At 42.2% G+C, this 27,041-nt stretch overlaps 1 protein-coding gene across 2 annotated transcripts in view; it reads right to left on the minus strand.

The window, feature by feature from the left end:
- Window positions 1-3,336: 3,336 nt before the first annotated feature.
- Window positions 3,337-27,041, minus strand: part of mpp2b (MAGUK p55 scaffold protein 2b) — a 30,503-nt gene continuing 6,798 nt past the window's right edge. The window contains exons 2-13 of one of the 2 annotated variants that reach the window (XM_071537799.1): window positions 20,689-20,786; window positions 16,787-16,792; window positions 13,191-13,343; window positions 12,074-12,229; window positions 11,119-11,346; window positions 7,885-8,016; window positions 6,945-7,047; window positions 5,756-5,824; window positions 5,160-5,321; window positions 4,387-4,589; window positions 3,833-3,961; window positions 3,337-3,513 (exon numbers count right to left, since the gene is read on the minus strand). In XM_071537799.1, the coding sequence (XP_071393900.1) occupies window positions 3,337-3,513; window positions 3,833-3,961; window positions 4,387-4,589; window positions 5,160-5,321; window positions 5,756-5,824; window positions 6,945-7,047; window positions 7,885-8,016; window positions 11,119-11,346; window positions 12,074-12,229; window positions 13,191-13,343; window positions 16,787-16,792; window positions 20,689-20,786 (1,616 nt within the window). Of the gene's footprint in view, window positions 3,514-3,832; window positions 3,962-4,386; window positions 4,590-5,159; window positions 5,322-5,755; window positions 5,825-6,944; window positions 7,048-7,884; window positions 8,017-11,118; window positions 11,347-12,073; window positions 12,230-13,190; window positions 13,344-16,786; window positions 16,793-20,685; window positions 20,787-27,041 lie in introns of those variants that run through there. The other variant, XM_071537797.1, reaches the window with a different exon arrangement.

Below are 27,041 nucleotides of genomic sequence, written 5' to 3' on the forward strand. Positions count from 1 at the left end.
TTGGATAAGACAGATTTATAACATGAAGGTCCAACTTCAGTCGTTAAATGGTATACCGATCTTCCAAGCTCACAGTGTCTTGATTTAACAATTCTAAATATAACTTGGAAGTAACTTTTAAAGGTTTTTAACGTGACATTAGTTTTATAGTTTCATAGTTTAACACTGTACAGCAGGTGCAGTAGATGAGGTCATGAGATTCCTGTGAACCCCTGTGATTGGGCAATCAGCACCCAATTAGTCTATTATTATTGTTCCAGTTGATTTGTATTGATTGTTGGAGCAATTTAATACTGAAACATTATCGTATCCTGTGACGTCAGGTCACACCCATTTGTTGATCTGCGTCAGTTACAATGTCCAAAGTCTGCTGAATTTCTACTCCGAAAAGATGGTGTGAGTATTTAGTTAGGTCTTATTGTAAATACAATAATTCTGATACATAATTCATTGGCTCGTCTGTCAGTACAACAGTTGCTGAATTAAAATGTAAACCAAGGAGAGTAAAATGCTTCCCATTATTTTTTTGTTAGGAATGTCATTAAACTCATCTGCTGCACCAGATGTTCTTATAATTCTTTTTTTCTCACAGTAATGTCAGCAGCCTGTCTTAATTCCAGCCATGAGCCAGCTAGGGAATATCTTTGGATATATGTGAGTATGGTCAAAGAATTAATCTCAAAATGTCCTCTACCATACTATAGGATGTGAACTGGCGTGACTTGAGACTTCAAGTGATTTAGTCTTGAAATGTTTGCACCATATTCCCAGATTCCCTGCCCTGGTGGTGTCCATAGCTGTGATCCTGCTCTGCTTCTATTTGCACGTCATGAAGAGAAGAGCATTACAAGACATCACCGTGCCAACACAACATGACCGCTCCTCCTCCATCCAAGTCATTCCTTTGTCTGGAGGACAGGAAGAAGTGGACCGACACACCAACAGACTCCCGCCTCGCTACAGCACTGTAGACCTCCCACCACCGTACTCACTGGTGCGCTCACCCCTGCTGCACCCACTGCCAAGTTTAAACTATTTCTATATTATTCATACATGTCCCATTCTAAATTCTATTCTCTGTTGTCTGTTGTTTTGACCTTTGCACTCCTTACTATTGGTGTTCATTTAACTCTGAGAGTGTAAAAATCAACTAAATACACACTCATCATAGGTAATTCAACACTTTTAAATAGTTTTTAACAGCTGCCCCAGAGCCATATCAGCTCTGTGAGCGGGCAGAAAACAAAAAAGTAATTGCCACTGAAAAATCAACACTTATTAACACTAGAAAATGTGTTGTGTTGCTTCTAATGTTGGTAATCTAGGGATTCAAGCTTATCTAGCTGATGCACTTATTCTAAGTTGCTCTGGATAAGTGTGTCTGATAAGTATGCCAAAAATGTAAATGTAAATATCATCTGCAATATAGGGGTTAGAGTACAAAACACTACCAGATTTAAGAAGAGCTATATTAGTGACTCCAGGTTAAATACTGTTTGTTGTTACTTTGAACTTCTCTCTCATGCAGTTTGACCCCAAGCTGTGGAGCCCTTGGCCAGGAGGCCCGCCGCCCGACTACGAGATGTATCCCATCACCCTGCCTCTGGAACCCCATCACTGGTCCACACCCGAAGGCCCTCCGCCTCCGACCTCCCCACCCCCACCCCCACCCCCACCGCCCCCCCCACCCCCACCCCTGCCCTCCACGCTCCCTCAGCCCCAGAGTTCACCACCGGCACCCACAGTCCAAAATCCACACTAATTCTCAACAAACTTGGAGAACGAATGTACCTTGTGTTCATATTTTGAAAAAGAGTATTAACGTAAATTATGTCATTTTTATATAATATTGTGTGATTTTAATAAAAAATAAAGTTGCCTGGATAGTGAGTGTTGACAATGAAGCAATATTCTAAACATTTTCATTTTTAATACATTTTCATATGAACATCAAAATTACAGTGCTCGGTAGTTGTTCAACTACATCTACACACTGGCAGAATCATCAAAGCACCAAGTGTTTCTCTATGTTATAGTATACTCTTTGTTACAATACAATATTTACAAGTTTGAGGGAAAATAAAATAAATATTCAAATAAGTTGCGAGTATTCTTTTTGTTTCTTTTTCTAAGAAGGAACATGTACAGTGATAGTAGTGAAATGTTCCATGATGAAAAAATATAGTGTTTCCTTGGCTTTTTAACCATGTTAAGGCAAAAGTAAGTATGAATTAGAAGCCACTGATATATATTTTACTATTTATACATCAAAAATAACAAAAATGTGACTATTTCAATCAATTATCAATTGTCCAGATACAGTGAAGTGTAACATGTTACAGCAACTTGTCAAACACAAACTTGTGTTAAGTTAATGGAGTACTATCAGCCTTCATTATACAGTATGTGCATATTGGAGGCTACTTTTTTTTTTATAAATTGTTTTACGAGGGTTATTTCTTTAGGTGTCTGTGCTACAAAAACAACTCCAAGAATATGAACCATACAGTAGCCAGACACTGTGATCTACTGGCTATCAAACATTTTCAGACTAATGAGAAATGTTGTCAATATAGGTAGAAAATGTAGAATGTCATCAAAATGAACAAGAAATACCATCCTCAAAATGAGACAAAATATGCTCTGAAACAGTAACCCAGGAGAACTCAACAAAGGAAGGTTTTCCATTGTTCCCAGTGAACTTTGTGTATATTTGTGTGAGTAAATGTATTGCATGTGTATTTGTTTTAAATGATCTATTGCTGTTCATTTTTCCGATCGATGGATACATACAAGAAAAAGCACATTTTCAAACATATACAATCATACCGTACGATCAAATGGTAAAATATATAGAATTTAATACAAATATGACATTTGGTATCTTTCCTCAACCAATTTGTCCTTAAACTACCGATCCAATGTAAACATTACACTACATAAAGTATTTTAAGATTTGGGAAGGCTAAAAAGTTCAACAATTTCCTTCAACAAAGACCTTCAACAGAGCACTTCGTCTGCAAAACATATACTGAAGCCTATTTCCACGTTAATGATAACATACACACACTCGTTTCACTCACACTATTGCACTATACCTCATAATCAACTCTAAATCCTTCTGAACAAATATCATCATACAAATAAAATACAACTTGACGTTGAGGAACTCTAAATTTGTACAAAAACGCTCTACATGAGGCTGGTCATTTGCACTGAATCACGACGCTTGGGCCTTCGCCACCGGTAACTGCAACGGAGGCAGCGACCGCCGTCTCGTCCTCCGACCTTTGACCTCGAGCCCCGGCCGCTTCCCGGATGAGCTCTCGGTGACTTTTAGAAGACCCAGCTGACAGGCACCCACTGCTGCTCGGTCGACAGTTTCTCTAGCGCCGACCGTAGGCTCCGGAAAGCCGCCTCCAGGCCGTCGTTGACGATGCAGAGGTCAAAGTAATGTCCGTAGGCCCTCTGGATCCGCTCGCTCTCGTCCACCGTCCTCTTCAGCTCGGAGTCCTGTCGGCATCGCGGCGAGACGATTAGGCGGGAATGAATGCAATGAGCAGGCAATTATTTGGATGAAGGCGGCAATGAGGGACAGAGTAAACCGTGAGATTGGTACACAACTGAAATTAAATTAGCCTGCGTGCTCTAATTGGCAGGAATGCAATTTCCTGGTTAGCATTCCTCTACGCGGAGTAAATTCAATACCTTCTGCATTCCAATTACGCATACAAGGAGCTGTCTTGTTTATGCACTTCACTGCAGCACTTTGAGGGCGCAAAATATAATCCTTTCATTTATTCTAATGCTAGAAGGACCACTGATTACTCACCGTTAACTGTTTTGTGACCACTCCCGACTCGATCGCCGACCTATTCATGGCTTTGAGAACCTCGAAGTCCGGGGCCTCGATGAACACAACGTAGGGCAGGAACTCTGACGTCCGCAGGACTTTGAGCGCCTTCAGAGAAAAGTATTGAGGTGCAACAGACACACAATCACTGCATCACTGGAGCAATGGAAGTAGTTAAAAGTCAAGCACAATTATAAAGCTGAGAAGGTGATTAAAATGTAACTGCGGCATCTTGATCTAGCAGATTTATCTGGCTAATGTGTAGCTAATAGGATTTGCTGAATGTTTCCACTGAGTAATACTTTTCATTAAGAGATTTGTTTTGATGAATATTGAAGATGTGCTTAGACTGAAAATACTTCAGGAGCAACAAGCTATGCATAATTAGTTAGAATCTGTAATTTTATGCATAAAGCGGATTATATCGGAAAGCATGATGCCATGACGGAAGGAAGGAAGGAAGGATGGATTGACATTTAGAAGGGTGAATAACAGAAGCAATGAAGGGAGGCAGAGAGGAACTGCTCCTCTACCTGTGGGTTGACGTCCAGGATGCAGATCTTTCCTGTTTCTACCACCTCATGGATGGAGTTGATCTTGGTGCCGTACAGGTTGCCATCGTACTCGCCGTGCTCCAGGAAACGCCCGTTTTTGATGTCGCACTCCATTTCGCTGCGGGTCATGAAGGAGTACATCTGCACATCCCTCTCATCCACCTTCGGTTTTCTGGAGGTGACTGGGGAGTGGGACAAAGGGAGGGATCGGTCAGTTTCATTTGGGAGAATCTAGTCACAAATACGGCACCGAAAGTCAAAGTTCTCTGAGGCAAGGCAATCAAAATATGGACATTTTTATCCTAAGAAAAATCTGTACTTCATGTACTGGTAAATGAATGTCATTGTAATACACTTTAGCTTGGTATGGTTTAGTTTATTTGCACAGTGAACATAGACACAAACTGGGAAAAACACAGTGGAAAAACGCAAGGATAAAACCACAGAAAGAAGAGAAAAATACTCTAAAAAAGAATTTGCAGGTGGGATAAAACAAAACAAGGGCTTATAAAAACATTTAATCTCAAAACAAATGAATGAAAGAGAATAGAAACCAAGATGACAAAGAAAGACACGACTGAATTAAAAAACTAAATGACAAAAGAACACAGCATGGTATAAACAACAAAACAGCATAAAAACAAAATTCAATAGTGGATGGATTCAATACTTGACTAAATACCATAGAAACTGAATACCAGGTGGATGTCATACTAATGCCGGTGGTTTAGTACGATCGTGAATCTACTCACAGGGGACGGTGGTCCCGTACCGCTGGGGGTCCGACACCAACAGCTTGTTCTTCAGACTGCGCCGGCCGACGCCCTGCGCACCAATCAGAACCAGCGTCTTCCTCCTGAAGGGCGGGACTTTGGCCACCTCCTCGTAGATCCGCAACTCATGGCGGTCAAATTCTGGTCAGTCAACATATTGAAGCCATCGATTAGGGAGTAGGACAGAATAAAAAAAAGAACACAGTACAATAAAACACAAGCTTCTAAATCCAAAATGAAAGAATTGGCATCTAATTGTCATGTCACTGTTTTTAATTAACAAAGTTCTCTAGAGTGTAGCAGACTGTTCTTCTTCCTAAATGTTTTATGCTGTATTTTGCATCCTATGCTTTTTTTGTAGTCTGTTCTGTGCCTATATTTGTTTTCATTGTAGTCTTTCTGAAACCATTTGTTGTCCCATTGAGATTTCTAATCTCAATAGGACTTCCTGGTTAAATAAAGGTTAAATAAAAAATAGAATTTGAGTCATTTCCTCCAATTCAGGGCAAGCTCACAGAAAGCAGCATCATGGAGAGCCACTGTGAATCATAGTGTGTGTGGGAAGTTTAAAGTACCTGCATTTTTGGTGGTCAAATACATCATCTTTTTTTTCTTCTTGCCGCCCATCCCGGCGCACAGAGGACCTGAGAAGAGGCAGACACAAAACACAATAAAACCTCCAACCGCCGCGCTCGTCTCTGCCAGCCACTTCTACAAAGTCCCCGTTAAAGTGATATACTGGCAAGGTGAGATCCCTCTGAAGGCTCTGCTGGGTCATAAATCCAAAGCCCTTAAGGGTCATTAGGCAGACTGGACCACTAGGTGGCACTGCGCACCAATACTGATCAATCCATCCAATCCAGTCGCCTGCCTGAGAACACCTGTGACTGGAGGATATCTGTCACTGCCTGGCTGTCAATATGGCAGACTGTGTGGCCACTGGGGGAGAATGTCTAATGTAGAGGAAACAATAGGCATGGCAGAGAAATAAACATGAGCTGCGTTGTTCTTTTTTTATGACTGAATTCAACACATCAATCTGATGAAAATAAATCATTGTGACTGCGCACCTCGCAGCCACCGAGCAACGATTTTGAAATATATTTATTCTTAGGTCACTTAATCCCCGTCCTTTGATTAATCATTTTCAGACCCCGCCATCCCAATACGTCCTGTTCAAATATTTTATTCAAACCATGATCTCAGTCGGTATAATATCTGCCAAGTGCGCGAGCGGACAGATGTGTCCTTTCCGCGCCCCAAGGGCAATATCGTTGGGTCTGTCATGTCTCTCTCCTCCAGAAGTGAAGGGCATGCGGCTGGCTGTGACTCACCACCTGTTCTGCTGCTGCTGAGGACGCTGCGTGGAACAGATAAATCTGAAGGAACAGGGCCTGTGTTCGCTCAGCATCTCATAAGAGAGGAGCTGATTATTGATCAGGTTTGTATTCGGGGATCTTATCGCGGCTCCTCAATCGGCGCCTCTTCTCCGGGTGGCGGTTTGTGAATGTCAGAGCCTGCAGCTTAATAACCGGCAGATTGGATCAGGCCAGCCTGAGTCACAGTGATGCTCATTACCAGTTTTCCAGCGCTCGCTGACAGAGTAACAGACTGGAGAGGTGAGAGGAGGACAAGCGGCCGGCGCAGATGACACGCTTGTATGATATGGAGAGGAACAGATGTTGCCTTTGTTGTGTGTGTGTGTGTGTGTGTGTGTGTGTGTGCAGAGTTTGCATAATGATGCGCGTTTCTGTGCTTCTGTACCTGTGGTAGCGAGCTCCAGATCCCTCTTCACAAAAGCTTTCCTCTTCTCCTCGAGGAGTTGGCTTGGGATGAGACCTGCGCTGCCTCCCTCTAGGTGACAGGCCTGTGAAGGAAACACACACACACACACACACACACACACACGCATATTGCACCCAATTCACTAACACTTCACAACACAAGCTCCCCCAAATGATCGTAGCACGTATAAGATCTTGTGAAAGGCGGTGTGAAGACATTGCACAGAAAGATCAGTTTCTCCTATCAATGCTGAGAGATGCAGCCAACATTGGCAGCAAGTCAGGCAGATCAGATCAGAGAATGCTCCAATTATAAAGGGTGCTGTAGGGCGCAAGGGTGCCAGCCTTGGCGGATTAGACTTAAAGTCACAATGAAATGGCATTCTTGCTTCTGTAATTTAATGTATTTATGTTTTGTTTTTTTTCAAAAGTGGCTGATGGTGTAAACCGATGGGACAGCAGTATCTGTTTTATATGACGGGAGGGGCGGAGGGGGAATGTTAAAAAATCTGTGATGGTATTTTTGGTTGGAATTTGTATGTACGCCTACTGGTACGTAATGAAAGAACCACGAAAATATACATTTTCCAGGAAGTTTTGATAAAAATATGAGAAACTGAAAATGTTGTAAATTCTTTGGTGTATATATTGTTAAATATATAAGACTTGGAAAATTAGCTAACAAGGTGAAAAAGGCATTTTTAATTTAATTGTGACCTTAAAGGAGGCTGTCTTCTTGTGCAACTCTCTTTTCGAGGCCTTGTTTGTGCAACAATGTCTTTCAATACATTTCTTAGTGAATAAGATGAAAACTCTGCACTCTTGCACCAAAGATGCACCAACTGCCCTCGCAACGCAATCCTAGTAAATCAGGATCTTTGTGTCAGCTGGGGCTGAAATGCTCCGATGGTTGCACTGACCTGCCACCAGTTGAGATCCTCCTGGTTGAAGATCTGCAGGATGTCTCCACTGCTGAAGCTAAGCCCCGCCTCCTTACAGGGAATCAGGTTGTCGTGGGAGGGGTCGTAGTCAAAGTGACACTTCACAAAGGCCTGAAGGGATGCAGGAAATGCCAGAACAGAAATCAAAACAGACACCAAATATCTATCAGTACATATTAGATGGGTTGGATATACTGGTTTAATAATGCGGCAGAATTATACACCTATGTTGCCTCTGGTGTAGCGCACTACTAAATGAATTGTACATGATCCTTGGTCTGTGGATTCGGTGAGTAAGAGGCCATCGCGTCGAAATAACCTTGCTTGCTTAAAGCCCATTCCATCTAGCAGCTCACTTTCCCAGACATCTCAAGGCTACCGGGCTTCAGCTCATAAACCAAACCCTGCTTCCCGACTCCCGAAGAGAGGCCAAGGAGTTGGAGAGATAGATATGGAGAGACAGAGGGAGAACGAGAGACAGCGAGAGAGACAGAGAGAGCCAAAATGTGTAGCCATGGCAACCATCCCCCCTGCACTTGACGGCATTTTCTCATGCTGAACTGATGCATGAACAAAAAAAAAGCCTGCCAGCCCCTACTGTACTATGTGTGTGTGCGCGTGTGTCTGTAAGGACACAACGGGGACACACACACACAAACATACACACAAACACACACACACACACAATAGCTGTCTCAACTGGCCAAAGGGAGCTGTCATTTTAGTTCAGTCAGCATGCCATCACCAGCCGACAGAGATGGCGGAGTTAGAGGCGTGAAATACAGACAGCTGGATCAGATTCTAAAGAGCACTTTTGGGAACAACTCAAATCATCACAAATCCTTGCACAGTATATAACATCCACCTACACAGCTCTTTTCTGTACGAGCACAGCCAAACCAGCCTTTAATATATCTGACAGACAGCCTCTATTATGGTTCAAGTAGGCACTTTGATATCCGGAGCGAATATCCTTCCAAAAAAAAAAAAAAAATAGAAAACAAAACACTGTGCTGCTGTGATTTCAGAAAGCCGGGGCCTTAGAAATCCTGTCTTGCAGAAAAGTCTGAACCTTCTGAAATGTAATAAAAAGCCATTACTCAGAATAGACTCCTTTTAATGAATAACCTGAAGAGAAAGGTGTGGATGTTATCTGATTACGACCTGGAGGCGTTTGAAAGCATTTCCGCCAGAGTGGCTGATGCCCACAGCGTCTTGTCTAGCTCTCCACAGGCCTTACCAGCTCAGTGGAGAGATGTTGGGAATTGGCATATCGCTGTTGTCACGTGAAAACCTCTTAAGTCCAATTTCCCTGATCCCCTGGCCTTATGAAACCCTATCAAAACCCATTGGATACTGTGAAAAATGCATTGTCATCAAGCTAAAAACAAGGCTGTTTTTCTTTCTGTAAGGTTTTCACAGCGGCAATATGCTTCAAACACACGATTCAAGTCTATTCTAATATATCCTATCAAGCATATTCTAAAATACCCAAAATATTATGTTCTAGTATATTCTAGTCTAGTTTATTTTGGTTCTTGTTGAGTATAAGTAATTCATTAAGAACGCCTTCCTCAAGCTGCAACGCTTCTGTTTCTTTGGCATGAAGAGCAAACACACTCCATGGATGAGACCAATCTCTCACAGGGCCTTGTGCCCGACACATCTTCAGCTGTATTATACTGCATCCTGTGATGTGCTCTATTCTGCTGTGCTATCCTATTGGCAATGCATCACTAGGCAAGATAACCCCTCCATTTCCCCACACTCTAAAGTGGGTCATATTTTCAGTGTGAGTAGCCTTCTCCGACTCTTTGGAGGCTAGTGTCCATTAGCTGGCCGAACGCTTTCACAGCCTGTTAGTGCGCTGTCCAAAGACCAAAACACCAAGAATCTTTCCCTGTGACTGTTTTCCTGCAGCTACACAACTAGGTCCTGCATAATTTCCTACGAGTCTTTGATATGCAACACACTGAAATATTCTTTCTGACTGGAATGCTGCAACCGCAGGAGGAGATGATGCATCAAAAAGTTTTTCTTCTGGGAGGAAACAGATGAGGACTCCTGTGTTGTGAGTTGTTTGTGGAATCGCTCTTGCTCTCGCTCCGTCTCGCTCATGGAGACTTGAGCAGTCCCTGATCCATTATGTATAAGCAGAAAATAGCATTACATTTGGACAACTGACAAAACTAATGCAAGTATAGCCAAATCGGCAATGTCATCTAAAGAGTGCCATTTGCAGATGATGCAGAAATAGATGTATAATTCTTGGCACAGTATGCAAGGTTACAGACAGCAGGGAGGCTACCGCTTCTGCTCTGGGAAAGCAAGCAGTAAAAACTGATGAAAATGACAGTATCTTTTAAAGCTCATAGTATTTCTCTCTTACTATATTTACTTCAGGATTGGTGATTAAAAGCTGATTCTATTTGTAGGAGCGGGTGAATAAATGTGGAAGATCATCGAGAAGTTTAAGATGAAAGTTGACTCTCCTACTCAAGCACACTAGGGATGAGAGTCTAGTTCATATTGCCATGAATAACTTCTATGAATGAATAAGTAGACCTACTAACTACTATGCAGTCATGTTTGTGTGTGAATGCGTGTAACTGTGAAAAAGAGTCAACTTTCCCTGGATAAATAAAAGATCATGAATATGCATCATGGTTATGGGGGAGAAAATCACAAATATTTTTTAAAGTGCTAATCTGCAAGATCCTCTTTTTTTTTATTTTGGTGATGTCTTTGGTGCTAAGCGCTCTTGCTGTGGTGTTTCTGCACTGCACTTCCCAGAGATCACCTGTCAATCAAACAGTGTGGGCGGGACTGAGATGTCTTTTTCCTTGGATTTTCTGTCAGTGAAGTTTGAGTTTCTGTAGGTGGCGCTCTTTTCTTTGTCTGTTCAGCCATGGTGGCTATCGCTGCTCATGCTAACTACCCCGTTCTTCTTCTGTTTATTCAAAACAAAGCTGTTGCTACTGCTGGAATCCTAAAACACAACATTACTTCTCGTGCACCAGAGGATTTTTCCAGGAAAGAGCTACCAGACACCAGGTGTTTAGAACAGCAAATGTAAAATTTTCATGAACTTGGTATAGGTTTAATCACTATTGTGTGCTATCAATCAGCTATAGAGTGTAGAAAAACAGTAATATTTATGAAAATGTCACAGATTATTACTTTAACGCCTTGAAATAATGGTGTGTGTCTGACCTGTCGCGGTGTGTGTGGCTCCTGGTAGCTGGGCAGGATCTTCAGCACCACGCTGCCGCTGGCCTCCTTCAGCATGTCCTGCAGCACTTTGGGGTCGTTGCCCACCTCCTTGGCGTTCACCTCCTTGATGATGTCACCCACGTGGAGCAGACCCTGCTGGTCGATCATGCCGCCGTGCAGGATCCTGGCAATCACCAGCTCGCCGCTCTCCACGCGAAAAGTCACTCCCTGCACACACACACACACACACACACACACACACAACGCAGAGATGGGTGAAGAAGCAGGCATTTGTTATGTGGGCTAACTGGACAGGATCAATACAAAATCTATTTTACACAAATGCAAAAGTTGAATTCCTCAGAACAATTAAAGGGAATTAAGTAATCTATGACCCGTATTGACCCCCATGCGCGACCAAGGAATTGTAAGATCAATAGAGCATATCTCTTCCTACACAAGTCTCTAGCACCGTCCCTGTTTAAAATGCGAGTAGGTGGGTGGGGGGTGGGGGGTGGGTCTTGAACCTCCAGTGGGCGAGGAGTTCTTGTTCCAAAACAGAGACTTCAGGCCAGATAGTGAGTTCTGAAAGCCAGAAATCTCAGCACCTGGCGTAGTAACTGTTGAGTCCTTGGTATTGATCAACAACCCTATCAGATAAATCATTCCCATTCTGTGCTATGGGGCAGTAAAAATCTAACTTATTGCCCCTTTAAACAATGCTACAACAGGTGCCATTATGCTGAGTGCATGTGCTGCTCCTAAACCACAAATCATACCATTTAATGAGGGATTTTATCGGTTTACAATTTACAGAAGGGTATTCATTTTTAAATTGCCGCGCCCAGTGGGAATCAAACCCATTAGCATAAGAGCCGTCATTCCAAGCTTTACCCTACTACCCTTTGACCTGCAAAGCGGCATAAAGTGTCGTTCTCTAACTGTTTGGTCTTACCAGGTGCTCTCCGGACACCTTACGGATGCCCACCATCCTGACTGCGTCGGGGGGCACAGGCTGGTTGTTGAGGGCTGCGTCCATGAAGGAGCAGGGGCTGGGGGGAGGAGTCTCATAGCTTTTGGACGCCACCGAATCATGAGTCTCCAGGAGGGACTGTGGGCCGGGACAACAAGTGATAAAAACAGTCGATGATGATGATGAGAATGATGACAAAGATGATGATGGAATTATGTTTTACTGCACAAATCAGGTGGTCTTGGTCTTCGTCTATATAATGCAATTATATAGAGTTAATTGTCACACATATGCACATGGTAAAATACATAAAATAGCTCGGTAACACTTTAGATTAGGGAACAACACATATTAACTATTAATATGTTTCTTATTGACATGCATATTAGTAGTGTATTGGTTCATTTTTAGTCATTACAAACCACTTATTAACACCTTATTCTGCAAGCATAGCACATTAACTATGGCTTTTCCCTCCTAATTAGTGCTTATAGCAGTCAGTAAGGAAGTTGTTGCACATGAATTGGTCTCTTAGTATGCTTTGCTCAGTTTGGGGCCTATAAGGTGCTAGTATCACAAGAACACTTATTCTCCCTTAATGAGGCTTTCTGAATAATTTTAATTCATATGAATCATTTGAAAATTTCTACTCATTTAGAATACACTAACAAAAGATATTGTTTTCAACCCAAAATTGTGCATGAAATGCATACTAAGAGCCCAATTCATGCCTAATTCATTCCTTACTGACTGCAATAAACACTAATTAGGAGACTATTGAGGGAAAATACATAGTTAATGGGCTATACTTGTAGAATAAGATGCCAATAAGTGGTTTGTAATGACTAATAATGAACCAATACACTATTAATATGCATGTTAAGCAACTTATTAATAGTTAATATGTGTTCTCTAATCTAAAGTGTTACCAATAGCTCAAATTCAGGTAGATCCATGCTGGTTCCTGTATATCATTAAGCTGAGCTGATGAGCAGCGTTGGGTTAAACGTCAGGTGCACTTTGAAAAGTGATGAGAGGTGAAGCTTGAACGCCTGTCTGTTACAGCTCTGATCTGAGGTATGAACCCTGTTCTCCAGACCTGGAAGTGAGGCTCCTTCAGGATGCGGAGCAGCTCGTCGGCCGCCTGGCTCCTCTGCGCGAGCGGGCTGAGTTCCTTCAGGATGTCCTGGACCAGCTCCATGTTGTTCTCCCTCACAGCCTCCAGCTTGGGTTCCTCAAACCGCTCATGGGCCTGGGGTTTGATGAGGATAAAAATATGTGAGATCATCATATTTCTGCCGCAGGGATGATAAAGAGGTTCATTCTCCCATCCTAAATGCCAGTACCACTAAATTCCCTGATATTGCACTGTGCTTTTTTTTCCTACTAAAGTCTCTATGAACTTCTAATATACTGTCTGAATAAAGCCAATAAAAAGGAATTCATAACTTGCATTAGGTGCATTAGTGTACCTGCCCAGTGAGCGGTTAATCCTCCATGACCAATTATTAATTAAATATTTTCTGACTTTTGCAGACAAATTTCTTTTGATTTAGTGGCAGAGTAAAGGGCACAATAACAAACAACAAGTACAACAACCTGGAAACAACTCCTGCATAAAACAACACACAGCCTCCACTCATAAATCTTGAGTGAGAAATACTCCATCCAGAAAACAGCACAAACTGGAGTCAAATCTTGTCTCCTGTGGGTTTTCCTCCCGTGTGCTGTGAAGCATCAATATTTCAGGAAACATGAATTTTTCACTTTCTCTTCCTCTGGTGCCAAGGACACGGGGGTCTGTGGTTATTGGACATGGCTTCTGCGCCTCTGGTCGAGGGTCACTGATGCAAAATGAATGACTTTGTCCTTTCCTGCCTGGTATCGTTCCCTCCAAATCACCAGGGTGTCACTGGATGTCGCTGGGGATCATTTGTTTTGGTTTGAAATATTTTTTATCAGGGAACTGAGGATAGCATGTTATACTTTGTGAATAAATCAGCCTAGCGTAGGTATTTGCACTGAAACATGGTAGAAATTAATCATACAAAAGTAAAACAACCACAGAAATCAATCAAACGAACCATATAATCAAATACTTAAAAAGGTCTTAACATAGCAACAGGGAACATCAGCAGCTAATTTCATTAACTGCATAATCGCACAGGCCCACATAACGTAATTACATATCAACAGTTTGTCCAAACCACATGCATCATAAATAATTTCCAGTAGTATAATTTGCCACTGTAGAGCGAGCCATCTTGTTTATGAAGATTCACATTGTCAGACGATCCCACAGAGGAATTCTCTGGTGGGTCTGTCGACGGCGCTGGCAGCCGCAATGTTTGTTTGGGGAAGAGAGGAGGAGAGTCCCTGCTGAGAGACAGGATATGGTGCGCAGACACACACACACACACACACACACACACACACACACACACACACACACACAAATAGATACAGATACACACAAATTGTTGCATGCATACAGTCAAATACACAGAAATACACACACAAATGAAAACATGCACTTTAGTACACACATACTGTACACACAAACTGTCACATGCAGACTCGCACACACCACACACACAATGAAGGTTTCTTGCACACATGGATGCACGTATGCAGGTTAGGCACGCACACACACACACTCACACACACTTACAGCCCTGTTCAGTGATACTGCAGCAGGACCGAGCTCATTCGGTGTCTTGGCAGAAGACCTGGCAACCTGATGGAGCAAGCTGTCGGAGTCTGGCCCTTGGACAACGCGCCAACATGGAGGCTGTAGTGTTACACTGGTCAGAGAACCAGGGACACAACCGACCTACAGAATCACTGTTGAATTCCTCTGTTTTGACACCGCTGCGGATTTGCTGCTTACTTTTGAAGACAAAATGATGACGGACATTTTGTTAGAGGGGCAATAAGTACGATTTTTACTTCCAGATTGAACTAAATAACCATAATATATCTGCAGGCAGTTGATAGGGTTGTTGATCAATACCAATGACTCAACGATTACTGGAATGTCAAGCCAGTCCCAATCTCCTTCCCCCCCAAACCTACTCACATTCTCAACTGCTCAAAGATGGAGGACGGTGCTATGAACACAAAACATTTCAGCTATAAAGGCTAAAAAAAACTCAGTCTCAAGCCAAAAAAGCAAATGACAAAGCAGTATTATTATTCCAGTATTTGGCAGGGTGATATATCACATCTTCACTAGACGATTCTGTTCAATGTCTGCTCTAATTAGCTAGCTTACTCCTCTCAATTGTGAAAATGTGACTTTATTGTTTGTGTCAATTACAGGCCACCGTAGCTCAAGGGGACAGGAGGGGGTGCAGAGAGTTAAGTGGGAGGAGATCAATCAATTTTATTGCAATTCCTACTGGTTATCGATGGATTGATAAAGGTCATAGATTACTTAATGCCCCTTTAAATAATACTGAGGTAAAGGATCATGGGACAGTTTCAGACATTGGCTTGGACTGAGACGTTTTATTCCGCAGGGATTTCCGCTCAGAGGAAGCTTTAAGTGTAACTTAATCCTTGCCAATACTACCGGTCCCATATAAATCGAACCATAACCAGACCATGTTTCAAATACATTAACAAGATTTTAAAATGCATGCAATGCCCTTGCAATGATTTGACAATGCTGCACGTAATGAGAGAATTATTTTATGTAAGTTGTTTTGTATGCCAGGGATTCTGAACAGAGCCAGAACACCTTGTTTTGGAGGCCATTTGGCACTAGATTTGCACATCAGACCTTACAGAGTCTCATTTACTCTTTGAACGAGGTATTTAGACGGCCTGGGAGTTGGGTTAAAAATACTCAGGACACCTGACTGAATGTCTAAAAGCAAGTGTCAGCTCCTTTAGCTGTCCTAAATGCTTCAATAGTCCTGATTGCTCTGTTAGATACGGAGCCAAGCAGCGACTCAGTGCCAGAGCCATAACTGATAATGATCTAGCACTGTGGAAGCTCTTTTGCATGATGATGGCTCCTGTTGTCGATATCCGCTCGTTGTGGGCCTAATCATCTTTCAGACTCATTAGAGAATTGTGAGTTGTGCTGATTGCATCATTCTCTAGTGAGTGTGGTGCAATCAGCACAATTCACTGGAGTCACCATGGCATATGCATACACACGGACACAGACTCTCTCTCTATCCCTCTCTCTCATCAAGTTCTTTCTCCCTCTCAGCACATTAAGTGATAGTGTGTTAAGTGTTTATAGATCCACCGTGGGGTCAAGATAAACTATAATCTCGGAAATCCTTTTCACATCCTTCAGCGGGGGCTTGGTTACTCTCACAGCTCGCATCAGCAGATTAATCTTTTATGTGAATGCTCATCAATACGCCGGTATACACACACACACACAGGCTCGCAGACGCTCGAAACAGTGCAGTTCTCACGCACGTACAAACAAACAACAGCGTCATGCTCTCATACACACACATCTCCGCTGAGGGGGAAATCAATCAGCCTTGAGAGGAGAGGAACAGAGAGAGAGGGAGAGAGAGAGAGAGAGGGAGAGAGAGGCTCTGTTCCTCGGCAAAATGGGAGGCATTTGATGCAGTGCTCCCTAATGCTCCCTGTGGATCGCCCATCTCCTCCTTTTTTCCTGAACAGAACTGCCTCTGAATTACTGAGTGAGACCACACAGCCCTTTACCTCCAACTCTGTCCTCTCTTATGAGAAGCGACCCACAGAACAGTCTAACTCCCGGGACAGAGGAGCCTCAAGGCCCCGGAGTGCCGGCTGCATCTGTGTATTAACTGGATGAGAACTACTGGCGCAACACCAATAACACTCACGGTGCAGCGTTAGAATGATAAATGTGGTTATCCATACTAATGTGACTGTTGACAGCAGAAACAGGAGGCAAACAATGAATTTAAGTATGTGAAGTGAACTGCATCCGTATTTTTTTCCCCCATGTATACTTTTGCAACAGTAACGCACTTTTTCCCCTCTCTTCCCTTTTGCTTTTGAAAAACCAAACTTTTAAAAGACACTGGATTTTAAATGATGCTCTCGGCAGGAAAAGGAAGAAGGAAGAGGACTTCGACATAGTGGGATGAAGCTCTGAAAAAAGCCAGTCTGCCGCGGCTAATCCTTCACTCTTCTTCCTTCACTTCAAAAAGCTGTAAGCCTTAACAACGAAGCAGCTCTCCTCAATGTTAAGTTGGAGAACAAGTTGTGATGGGGTTCATCAGAGGGACTTCTCACGAGAAGAATTATTTAAATGTCTACTTCTAGGAACAAAGTGTATTTTTGTAGTTGTATGTTTTTTTTTTGTAGAGTCAGCTGGAGTCTCTTTGGCATTAAGTTGATTTCATTCACAAAAAAACCTCTCCTTTCCTGAATGAAACAAGGCTACTCTACTCCTTAAGAGAAATACACAAATTGGTGTGCCCTTCAGGCGGTGCATTCTGTGTGGCAAACAAAACATTTTTACACATTTTCCAGACTGAACATGCTCAGATGTTTCTGTGGCTGGCAGCAGTCGAGGGAGTCTGAGAGAAGAAAAAATACGACACCAAAGTTTGGTGCTTATTACGCTTGGTGTCCAAGGAAATCGAACATGCAGTCGTCAGCTGTGAAAAAGTAATTGTCGGCTACATTCAGCGTTCATGACATTGACTGGAAAAATGAAACAATAACAAGCTGAAAACTGCTCAGTAAGACGAACATGAAAGCTCATCTTAGGTTTGCCAAAATCACCTGGATGATTCTCAGGGGTTCTGGGAAAATGTTGGATAGACTTTTGAGTTTAAAGTAGGGATGGGACGATATGCTTACCTGACAATACGATTTGATGCGCGATATGGGGTTCACAATTCGATACAACCATGATACGATTTAATAAATAAAAGTTCAATGACAACAAAGTTTACACTTTGTTGTGTGCAGAATTATGTTTATTGCTGAGCCACAAATCTTTCTAGCAATGGCATTGGCTTGCTAGAATGTAAACAACAATTTAAAAATGTCATTGCAAAGTGCAAATAATATAATTTGAATGGAGAGCTTGTGAAATTGTGATGAGCAAGCATCTCATTTGTGATTACTACAGCAGAATAAAATGTAGCTTATATCACAATTCATTTTTCTGCCCCACGATACATATTGTCACATTTTTGCATTGCGATATATTGAATTTCGATAAATCCCTAGTTTAAAAGTGGGACTTTTTGGCCAACATGGAAACCGTCATGTTAGGCCCAAAACCCAACCACAATAGGAACACAATAGGAACAACATACCGATGGTCAAATATGGTGGTGACATTGTGGTGTGGGGATGCTTTGCTGCATCAGGACCGGGACATTTAGCCATGAAGAAACTATGAATTCTGTTTTGGATCACAGAATTTTGCAGGAGAATGTCAAGCCATCCATCTGTGCGCTGAAAATGACACTGAACTGCGTCATGCAGTAAGACAACCAGAAACACATAAGCAAGTCTACAAGATCTGGAATGGCCTGGTCAAAGTCCACACCCAAACCCTGTTGGGATGTTGTGGCATGACCTGAAACAAGCAGCTCATGCTTGAAAATCCAGAAATGTCACTGAGTTGAATCAGTTCTACAAGAAACTGATTGATTACTACAGAAAGCCTTGGTTGCAGTTATTGCAGCGAAAGGTGGTGTTACCAGTTACCAGAGGCACTGTGTAAAAAAATAAGTGTTGCATAAGTTTATTTAAAATATAATGAAAGTATGACATAAAGTATGAAACTTTCTTTGTTCGCAGGATCCTTTTTATCTGATAATACTGTATGTTTTGGTTGAAGATCTGATTACATTCCGTTTCAAAACTGTACAAAACCCGAAAATCAGCTAGGGGGTGAATACTTTTTTACAGCATTGTATCTGTAAATGTATTTTCTAATCATATTTCAGGTTTCTGTTTGTGTACTCTATGTCTATGTCTATAATCCTGGAGAAAAAGGCTTTTTGAGGCCAGTCAAGACAACAAAGGAATGCTGGCAGCCAGTTTTCATTCAGTGAGTTTTCTTGGACGAAGGCTTGATGTCCTTGGAGAAACCACTGATTTGCTTCCAGTGATTTTCCATCCAGGACTAGGCTTAATCCAACATCTGGGCAGCTGTCCAAGCGAGGCCCTAGTAAATGCAACATGGATTTGAAAATTTGTCTTGTTTATTCTTACTGATATACAGGAGGTGGTCAAAATAAAGGAAACAGGTAACAATACATGAATATCAAGTACCCACTAATTAGTATGGCTACCTCTTTCCTTCAGAACACCTTCAATCCCCCTTGCAATGCTGTCACCCAAGTCCTGAACTGTGTGCGGTGAGATATTGGACCTTTCTTCAAGAAGGAAAGCCCCCAGCTCTTTGAGGGATGAAGGAGAAGGAGAAAATCTACTTTGCATAAAGATTCAGTGACGTTTAGATCTGCTAATTAGGGCCATGGAAGGAGTTTGACTTCATCCCGCTGTTCTTGAAACCACTTGAATTTGTTTATCAGTGTGTATGTGGGCATTATCGTCTTGGAATATGGGAACATCATGAGGGAACAGGGTTTGCACCACAGGATGTGCTAACATGGCCTCATATTCCTTGGCTATTATACGGCCATGCAGAGCCATTATCCGACCCGATGACTCTCATGAGATGGCTACTCAGACTATTACAGATTCACCGCAATGTTTTTTAACAGTTGGCAACAGACAATGTGGGTTTAAGGCATCCTTTTGCTTTCTCCAAACATAAACCTGTCTGGATGTGGGGAAAAAACTCATCAGACTCATCCGACCATGTTTTCTTACTTTCCTCCACTGCTCAGGGCTCCAGGTTTTGTGCTCCTTGCACCAGGTTATGCATCTTTGTCCGTTGGCCTTGGCTAATGGCAGCCCTAGCTTTAAATAGCAGCTTTGTGATGCTCACAACATACAGTTTTGGTTGAGAGTGTGTCACAGAGGTTTTGATTCAATTCTGTGGTCATTTTCAAGGCCGCAGTTCTGTGGTGTTAAGCAACTATCCTGTTAAGTGTCCGTCTGTCCCTTTCGAAGAGCTTTGACTTGTGACCACTGTTCCTCTCTGATGATGCAGTTTGTCCATGTTTGGCAAATATTATGATTATCCAGACTGTTCCCTTTGCCACATTAAAGTTCTTCTGATTGATACACCTGCAATTCAGGCACCAACTATTTGGCCACATTGGAACTCTGTTTATTTGCTTCATGCTGCTTTGAAATGCACATATAAAAGTGTCAGACCTCTTTTGAAGCTGATATACAGCTAAATGGCATTCAACTCAATATGACCCGACTGTGTAGCTCCCTTTGTAACTGTGCTTTAGTTACATCAAAGCTGAAGTCATTTTTCATGTGTTGTTCCGTTAGTTTGTCCACCGCTGGACATAAAATATCACAATCAATTTAGAAACTATGAGATGTGCTATGCTACATGCCACACATACACACCACAGACATCATATACACAAGCATATGCACATACATGTACACACACACACACACACACACACACACACACACACACACACACTCCAACATACACATAGTGTATAGTACAAACTCACCACTGGGCTTTCCATGATGCCTTTGAGGAAGATGAGGTCCAGGTCATTGGCGGTTGTGGAGCTGGTGCTGTCACTCAGTGTGTCTAGGACCTGATGCATGGCTACACACACACACACACACACACACACACACAGAAAGAAAGAAAAGAAAGAACAGATAGGTTATTTCGCCTCACTCCCATCCCTATGCTACTGTTACTCATGGGAAATAGACTGAGATGTGCTCAAAGAGAAAGAGAGGGAAGGAGAGAGAGAGACAGAAAGAGAGACTTTACCTCAGTCCACACTACATGACAGAGAACGTGGAGAATGAGAGGAGACTGGAGGAGGAGTGAGAGAGAGAGGGAGTGGGGGCGAGAGAATGGGAGCTGTCTCGCATCTATTCCCAAGCAATTTCACCTCTGTCAGTCACTCTCCTCTTAAGTCTGTCAGAGGCGACAGTATCTTTCCCCCACGACTCCCTGCACTTCCTCTCTCTTTCTCTTCCTCTCTCTCTGTCTCTCTCACACACACACACACACACACACACACATTCAAGCACATTCTGGGTTTACAACACAAAAACTGTTATTTTATATGGTGTATCAATATTACAACTTATTATGCATGTGAACACACCCCAGCATGATTTCTTATTCTGCGCTTTGAAATTGTTGAGAGGAGAATAAGATGATAATGCTTATGATTTGACCGCTTTCTGTGGAATGAGAGAATTTTTGTTGTTTACTCTAATTTGTATGCCAAGGATTTCACACAGCACCAAACTACTTTGTTTCGGAGGCCGTCTGGGACTACAGTAGGTTTGGATATCGCAGAAGTCAATGGTGCAATTTCTTTTCTTTTTTTTTTCCTACTTTTTTCCAGTTCATGAAGCACCCTTGGTGACAAGCCTGTAAAGGAAATAGATGCACACAAACACACACACACATGCGGCCCTATCTCGGAGAGATGAAATCAAACTGCTGGGCCAGAAACATCATTCAGTACGATGACAAATCTATCAGCAGATGCAAGGGAAACGACGTCAACAACTCAATGAAGGTCAATGAAGGTTCAATGAAGGTTCAAAGCATCTCCACTAGCTTTGAGGTAAACAAAGGTAGCAAGCGTCATTACCTAACAGAGACATTAATCACAGCAGAGCTGATTGACAGAAGAGTGGGCATTTACTCGCAGAGAACCTTCCTCCGCTATAATTTCACTCAGCAGACAATGCGCGCTCTGTTTTCTGTGCTAAAAATACAATGCTGGCCTTTCATTTACATAAAGGAGGCAGAGTCCACCAGAACTCCTCCACTACCTATTTCACTGGAGGTCTCACGCCCTTAAAGGGCATAAAAGAGCATTACGAGGCGATTGGGCCAATTAGAGAGCAGCTAATCAGTTTTCAGCAGCGTTAGCGGACTGTGACAGAGCCGGAGTCTGCAGAGAGCTGAGTCTGTTTATTAAGCATATTTATTTATTTAGCATATTTAAGAATGAGTTTTTACTTCTCATGTGGAAAAGATTACTTTACTGGAAAGATGAGAGAGGGACAAGTTATAGTCCAATTTTTCATATTTTAGAATATTAGTAAAGACATCAAAACTATGAAATAACACAAATGGCATTATGCAGTGACCAAAAAAGTGTTAAACAAATCAAAACTATCTTATATTTTAGATTCTTTAAAGTAGCCGCCCTTTGCCTTGATAGAAAGGCAAAGGCTTTGGAAAGAAATTCATACACAGGATCAACTTCACTATTTATATTTGTCTAAAAAACTGATTACAAGCATTTAAGCATAAGCCTTTAGAAGCAAAATGGCTTTAAGAAAATGAAAAACATAGTACATTCAATCAGGTGTGTCCAAACTTTTGACTGGTAGTGTACATAAAGTACGTTTTGCTTTAATTTTTTGCAGGCAATGATGCATTTGAGACTGAAGAATGGCACAACAACCACCAATAACTGAATAAAGAGGGTTTAAGGATTCAAAGAATATCACTCAATATAAGAATTCACACTTTTTTCTTACAAAAAAGCCTAATAACTATTTGCAAACACAAACTAGTCTCCCCAAACCAGAGAACCATGATTCAAATTTAATCTTTCTGGACTCATACAATATTTGCCTGAACTTGAATATCCAATTAAAAAAAAACAGCAGGGGGAGGGCTTCCAAAAAGACCCAGCATGAACAAAATAAAGAGATTGGAAGCGCCTTAAATGCAGAAGGTTTTGCATTCCAGTTGAATAAACGCAAAACAACAAAAGCGAATGAAACAGCAGAGACGAACACTGATAGGCTTTATAATACATGCAGCTATTTGCAACGCATTTCAAGCTTAACGCTCTTCCTCAGGCAGCACTGAAATGACCGTGTCGGGTTTTTTTTGTGTGGAACTTTTTGTTCATTTTTTCTTATTCTCAACTCGAATATCCAAATGAACTTCACATTATAGCAGTGCTATCAGCTCTGAAACAGAAAATGTACTCTAATCCCCTGAAATTCATCCTCTGTATCCTCAAACTCACCTTTTTGAATTTATATTCTGCAGAGCTGCAGGTCGGGGTGAAAGCACAGATTAGAGGACAGGGGGAAATTCTTCTCTGTGGTTTCTTACTATGGGCAAAAAAGAGCGAGTGTCCACTGATGCAGACTGTACTGATGAATAGTATAGACTGGGAGTTTCAGAGCCAGTTATAGTTAAGACAAAACTCACTCTGAAGTGAGCAGGTGCTCTGGTGGTTGGTGTCATGCAAAACGCCTATGGTGTTTCAGCATTGAGTCTTCAAGTCTTGCCTTTTGTATTCACTTTTGAGAAGGGGAACTCATACTGGAACATACACACAGATTAACAGTAAGAAAACGCTGCCAAAAATAGGCCAAAAATAGAATTCTGCTCATTCTCAAAGTATCAGTTACCTCATCACTCCTCTTTAAACGCTCCTCACAGAAAAAAAAAATCTCCCAAAGAGCAGCGCCGAGCAATAGAAACATAAATCATTCACCGGCAACTTGACAGAGCTGCACTGCACACAGAGACCCACATCCCACCCTTCGTCAGGTTGTCAAACATGAAGAATAAAGATACCGTCCTCGTCTTGGCTTTCACCGAGGACAGAGAGGGAGAGGGATTGAAGGAAAGGAAGGAAGGAAGGAAGGAAGGAGAGGGAAGGAACCAGGTCCTTGGTGTTTACACAGTCCATCCATCCATCCTCTCTCTCTCTCTAAACAAATAATTAGACAGACACTTCCGTAGTGAAGAAGTCTTGTTATTCTTCTGTTTTCCCTCCTAACACCAGCTCCACTCCAGCAGGAGAGTTGCCAGATCTGCGGCTGGCAGAGAATATCAGACCACCGGGCTCGGCTTACAGGTCCTGCATAATTCTCTTTAATCACCGCAAATGTACGCCTGAGCTGTTGCCACATCGGCACTTTTCCTGATGTCAGTTCGCCTCGACGTGTGGAGGGTTTCGCTCGCTGGACTCCCTGCAGAATCCAGCGTCTGATCCACATTTGTTTCTTTCTTTGTCTCATTGGGTTACATTGTTTTCTGTTCTTTCTTTCTTTCTTTCATTTAATTGTGTTTTTTAATTGATTTAATTGCTTTTTGTAGGTAAACATTTCATTGCATGTTATGCATTATTAATCATATTCGCCCAAAATTGCACTTACGCTCCTTTGACTCCAAGCCCTCGATATGTATTCTGTATACATGACAAATAAACTTGAACTCTCCTTTCCTTTCTTTTTTCTCTGTTTTTTTATTTCTTTGTTTCTTCCTTTCTTTGTGTCTTTCTTTCCCACTGAGCAATTTCACATTGATTAACCATTACATTGATTTAAAAGACGTCTAAAGGGTAATAGACGTCTGGGCTAAAATTGGGCTAGAAAGGATTTAAAAGTGAAATTTTAGTAACGTCTGTGTCTTAAACTACTTCTTCTGGTGTAAATGAAAAATAAAGCATTATCTTGTACATATGGATAGACTTCTCTGGCACATAGGCCTATGTTTGATATGCAACTGTTTATGAATTGTTTAAATAACTTATTTACTGCTTGGGCTAAAACTAGGCTGTACATAGCTAAAAAGATCCTGGGCTATATGAGAGCTAAAGCATAGACGCAACGTTGAAATGATGTGTAATGCTCAGTGGCTTCTTTCTTTGTTTCACTTTCTCCCAAATTTCATCACTTGTTTTCTCTCTCTCTCTTCTGCTTATTCCTTCCCCCTCTCTGTCTTGATTTATCTTGCTCATCGTTCTGCCATCCTTTCTCTCTCACACGTTTCTTTATTGACATTTCTTATCATTTCTCTTGCACCCTCTCAACTCTCTCTCTCTCCTTCTCTTTCTCTCCAGCCCCAATCAGCCTTAACAATCCTGACACCACCAGCAGCACACTGGGCTCCTCCACAACACATAAAGGACGTCCAACAAAACGTAAGGAGGAATAAGTAGTCGTGCCGTTCCTTTAGATATTCTGTTGTATTGCCATGGCTTTGGAAGTCGCAGCGGGACCATGAGAAGGTGTGAAGAGAATATTACCCCATTCCTCCAGTGCTGTCTGTTGAGTATGTCTGGGGTCCTTCTATTATTCATAGAGATTATTAAAAATCCAACTTGCCCTCCTTCTTAGGTCTTGCTGCCTTTCTTCTCAGTACACATAGAGATAGGGTTTGGCTCCCTCACTTTCTCTGGTGTGAAAGAGAATAGCGGATTGGCCAGGCAGGTCGAAAGTTTACTGAGAGAGAGTTTTGAGTCTCACCTCATAATAAAGCGAAGATATTTCTTTCCTGCTGTTTCCAACTGTACCTTTCGTTTTAAAATAACATGCCCTTTAGAATTCAGGTGCAGTATTTCATCTTGTATACAGCTGCTGTCAAAGCTATCCTCCCACTTGCATAAACTTCCAATGAAGCTGCGCAGGCAAGGACCAAACTGCATTTTTGATCACCGAGCGTATTTATCTTTCTTCCGCTCGTGTCTCATTTCAGTTCCCAAGCAGCATGTAGACATTCACGCTATAATATACTCAGCCTGTTTCATCCTCCAGGCCTTTAGAGGTTAGAACCCAGGTGAAAATCATTTTTCACCTCAGTGAATCTGAATTCCCTATGCTGCAAACTGTAACTTGATACTGTGAGAGAACTCCGTTTAGCAGGTGAGTGCTTAAGAGCACAATAAGGGACTCAGGTGTGAATGAGGGTGAACAAAGTCTGGCATAAGTCATGCGCTGTACAGAACCTACTCTACCAGGAAAATGGGGAACAGCCAGTAGCTCTTTTCATGCTTGAGTAGGTCCTGTTTTTAGAGACAATCTCGCTGCTGTGCTTCCACTGCATTTTAGGGGGAAACACCAAGAACAGAAGTCCCAACAGAGCAGGCAGAAGAATTACTACCTATCTCAAAAGGCCTCAAGAGGCTGAGACGGTGTGTACAGACAGAGGTTGGCCAAAACAGAAATCTAAGAAAAGCACCTTGTCAATAAACATGGTAATGATTCATTCACTCTCTACTCACTGCTCTAAAACTACAGGTGAAAAGCTACTGTGTCAGCAATGTGTCATCTAGTTGAAATTACAATAATAACACCTATAACGCCCACTGCATCACCTCACAACAAAAATTACCACTGTAAGAGCTTGCTTGACACGGTGACAGCAGGGCACATTTAATCACAAGGAAACCTTCAAATTAAAGGTTATTTTGCCGCTTACAGTCTCATCTACGCCTGAGCTCACCTCCAAGGAGAGTTACAATTAAAGTCAATGTCAAGGAGGCAGCCAAACAATCTGGGTTGTTATTGTTTGTGGTTAGAGCACAGTGGGGAACATGAACCTCTTAGCTAGCACTTAGCGGAGGCTGCTCTGTTGCTATGGAGCTGTGGTTAGGGAAACAGATAGAGGGAAGACGGAGAGGGGTGTTGAGGGAGGATGTAACATGGAGGAAGGGTTGCGGGAGAGATAGGAGGGAGACAGGGCAGTTGGCTTGTTATTCCACCGTGAATCCTCATGGGGTCCTGCATCACAGAGGAGTGCAGTTGAAAAACGTTTTCCCATCACAAAAGCATTACGTGAAGGAGGCACGACTAGAAACAGGCAGTGGGCAGACAGTGAGCTAGCGTGTTGGAAAGTAAGGGTGTGTGTGGGCGGGGTGGTGGATGCGTGGATAAATTTGCCTTCAGCTCCGACAACAGGGTTCAGTTCAACTCATGGCAACAGGTTTTCTACTCTGACTGAAGATTTCATTTTTAGTCAGTGTTCCTTATTTAACCATGACCTAAACCTTACCCTAACCTTAACCAAACTGTTTCAGTTGCATAACCTTAACCAGAGTTTTAGTCACCTGACCTTAACCTTAACTCTAAC

The sequence above is a fragment of the Centroberyx affinis genome, unplaced genomic scaffold, assembly GCF_046629955.1.
Source record: "Centroberyx affinis isolate AG114_WGS23_722 - 3 ecotype Tasmania unplaced genomic scaffold, CSIRO-AGI_Caff_v1 ptg003127l_1, whole genome shotgun sequence".
NCBI classification, from domain to species: domain Eukaryota; kingdom Metazoa; phylum Chordata; class Actinopteri; order Beryciformes; family Berycidae; genus Centroberyx; species Centroberyx affinis.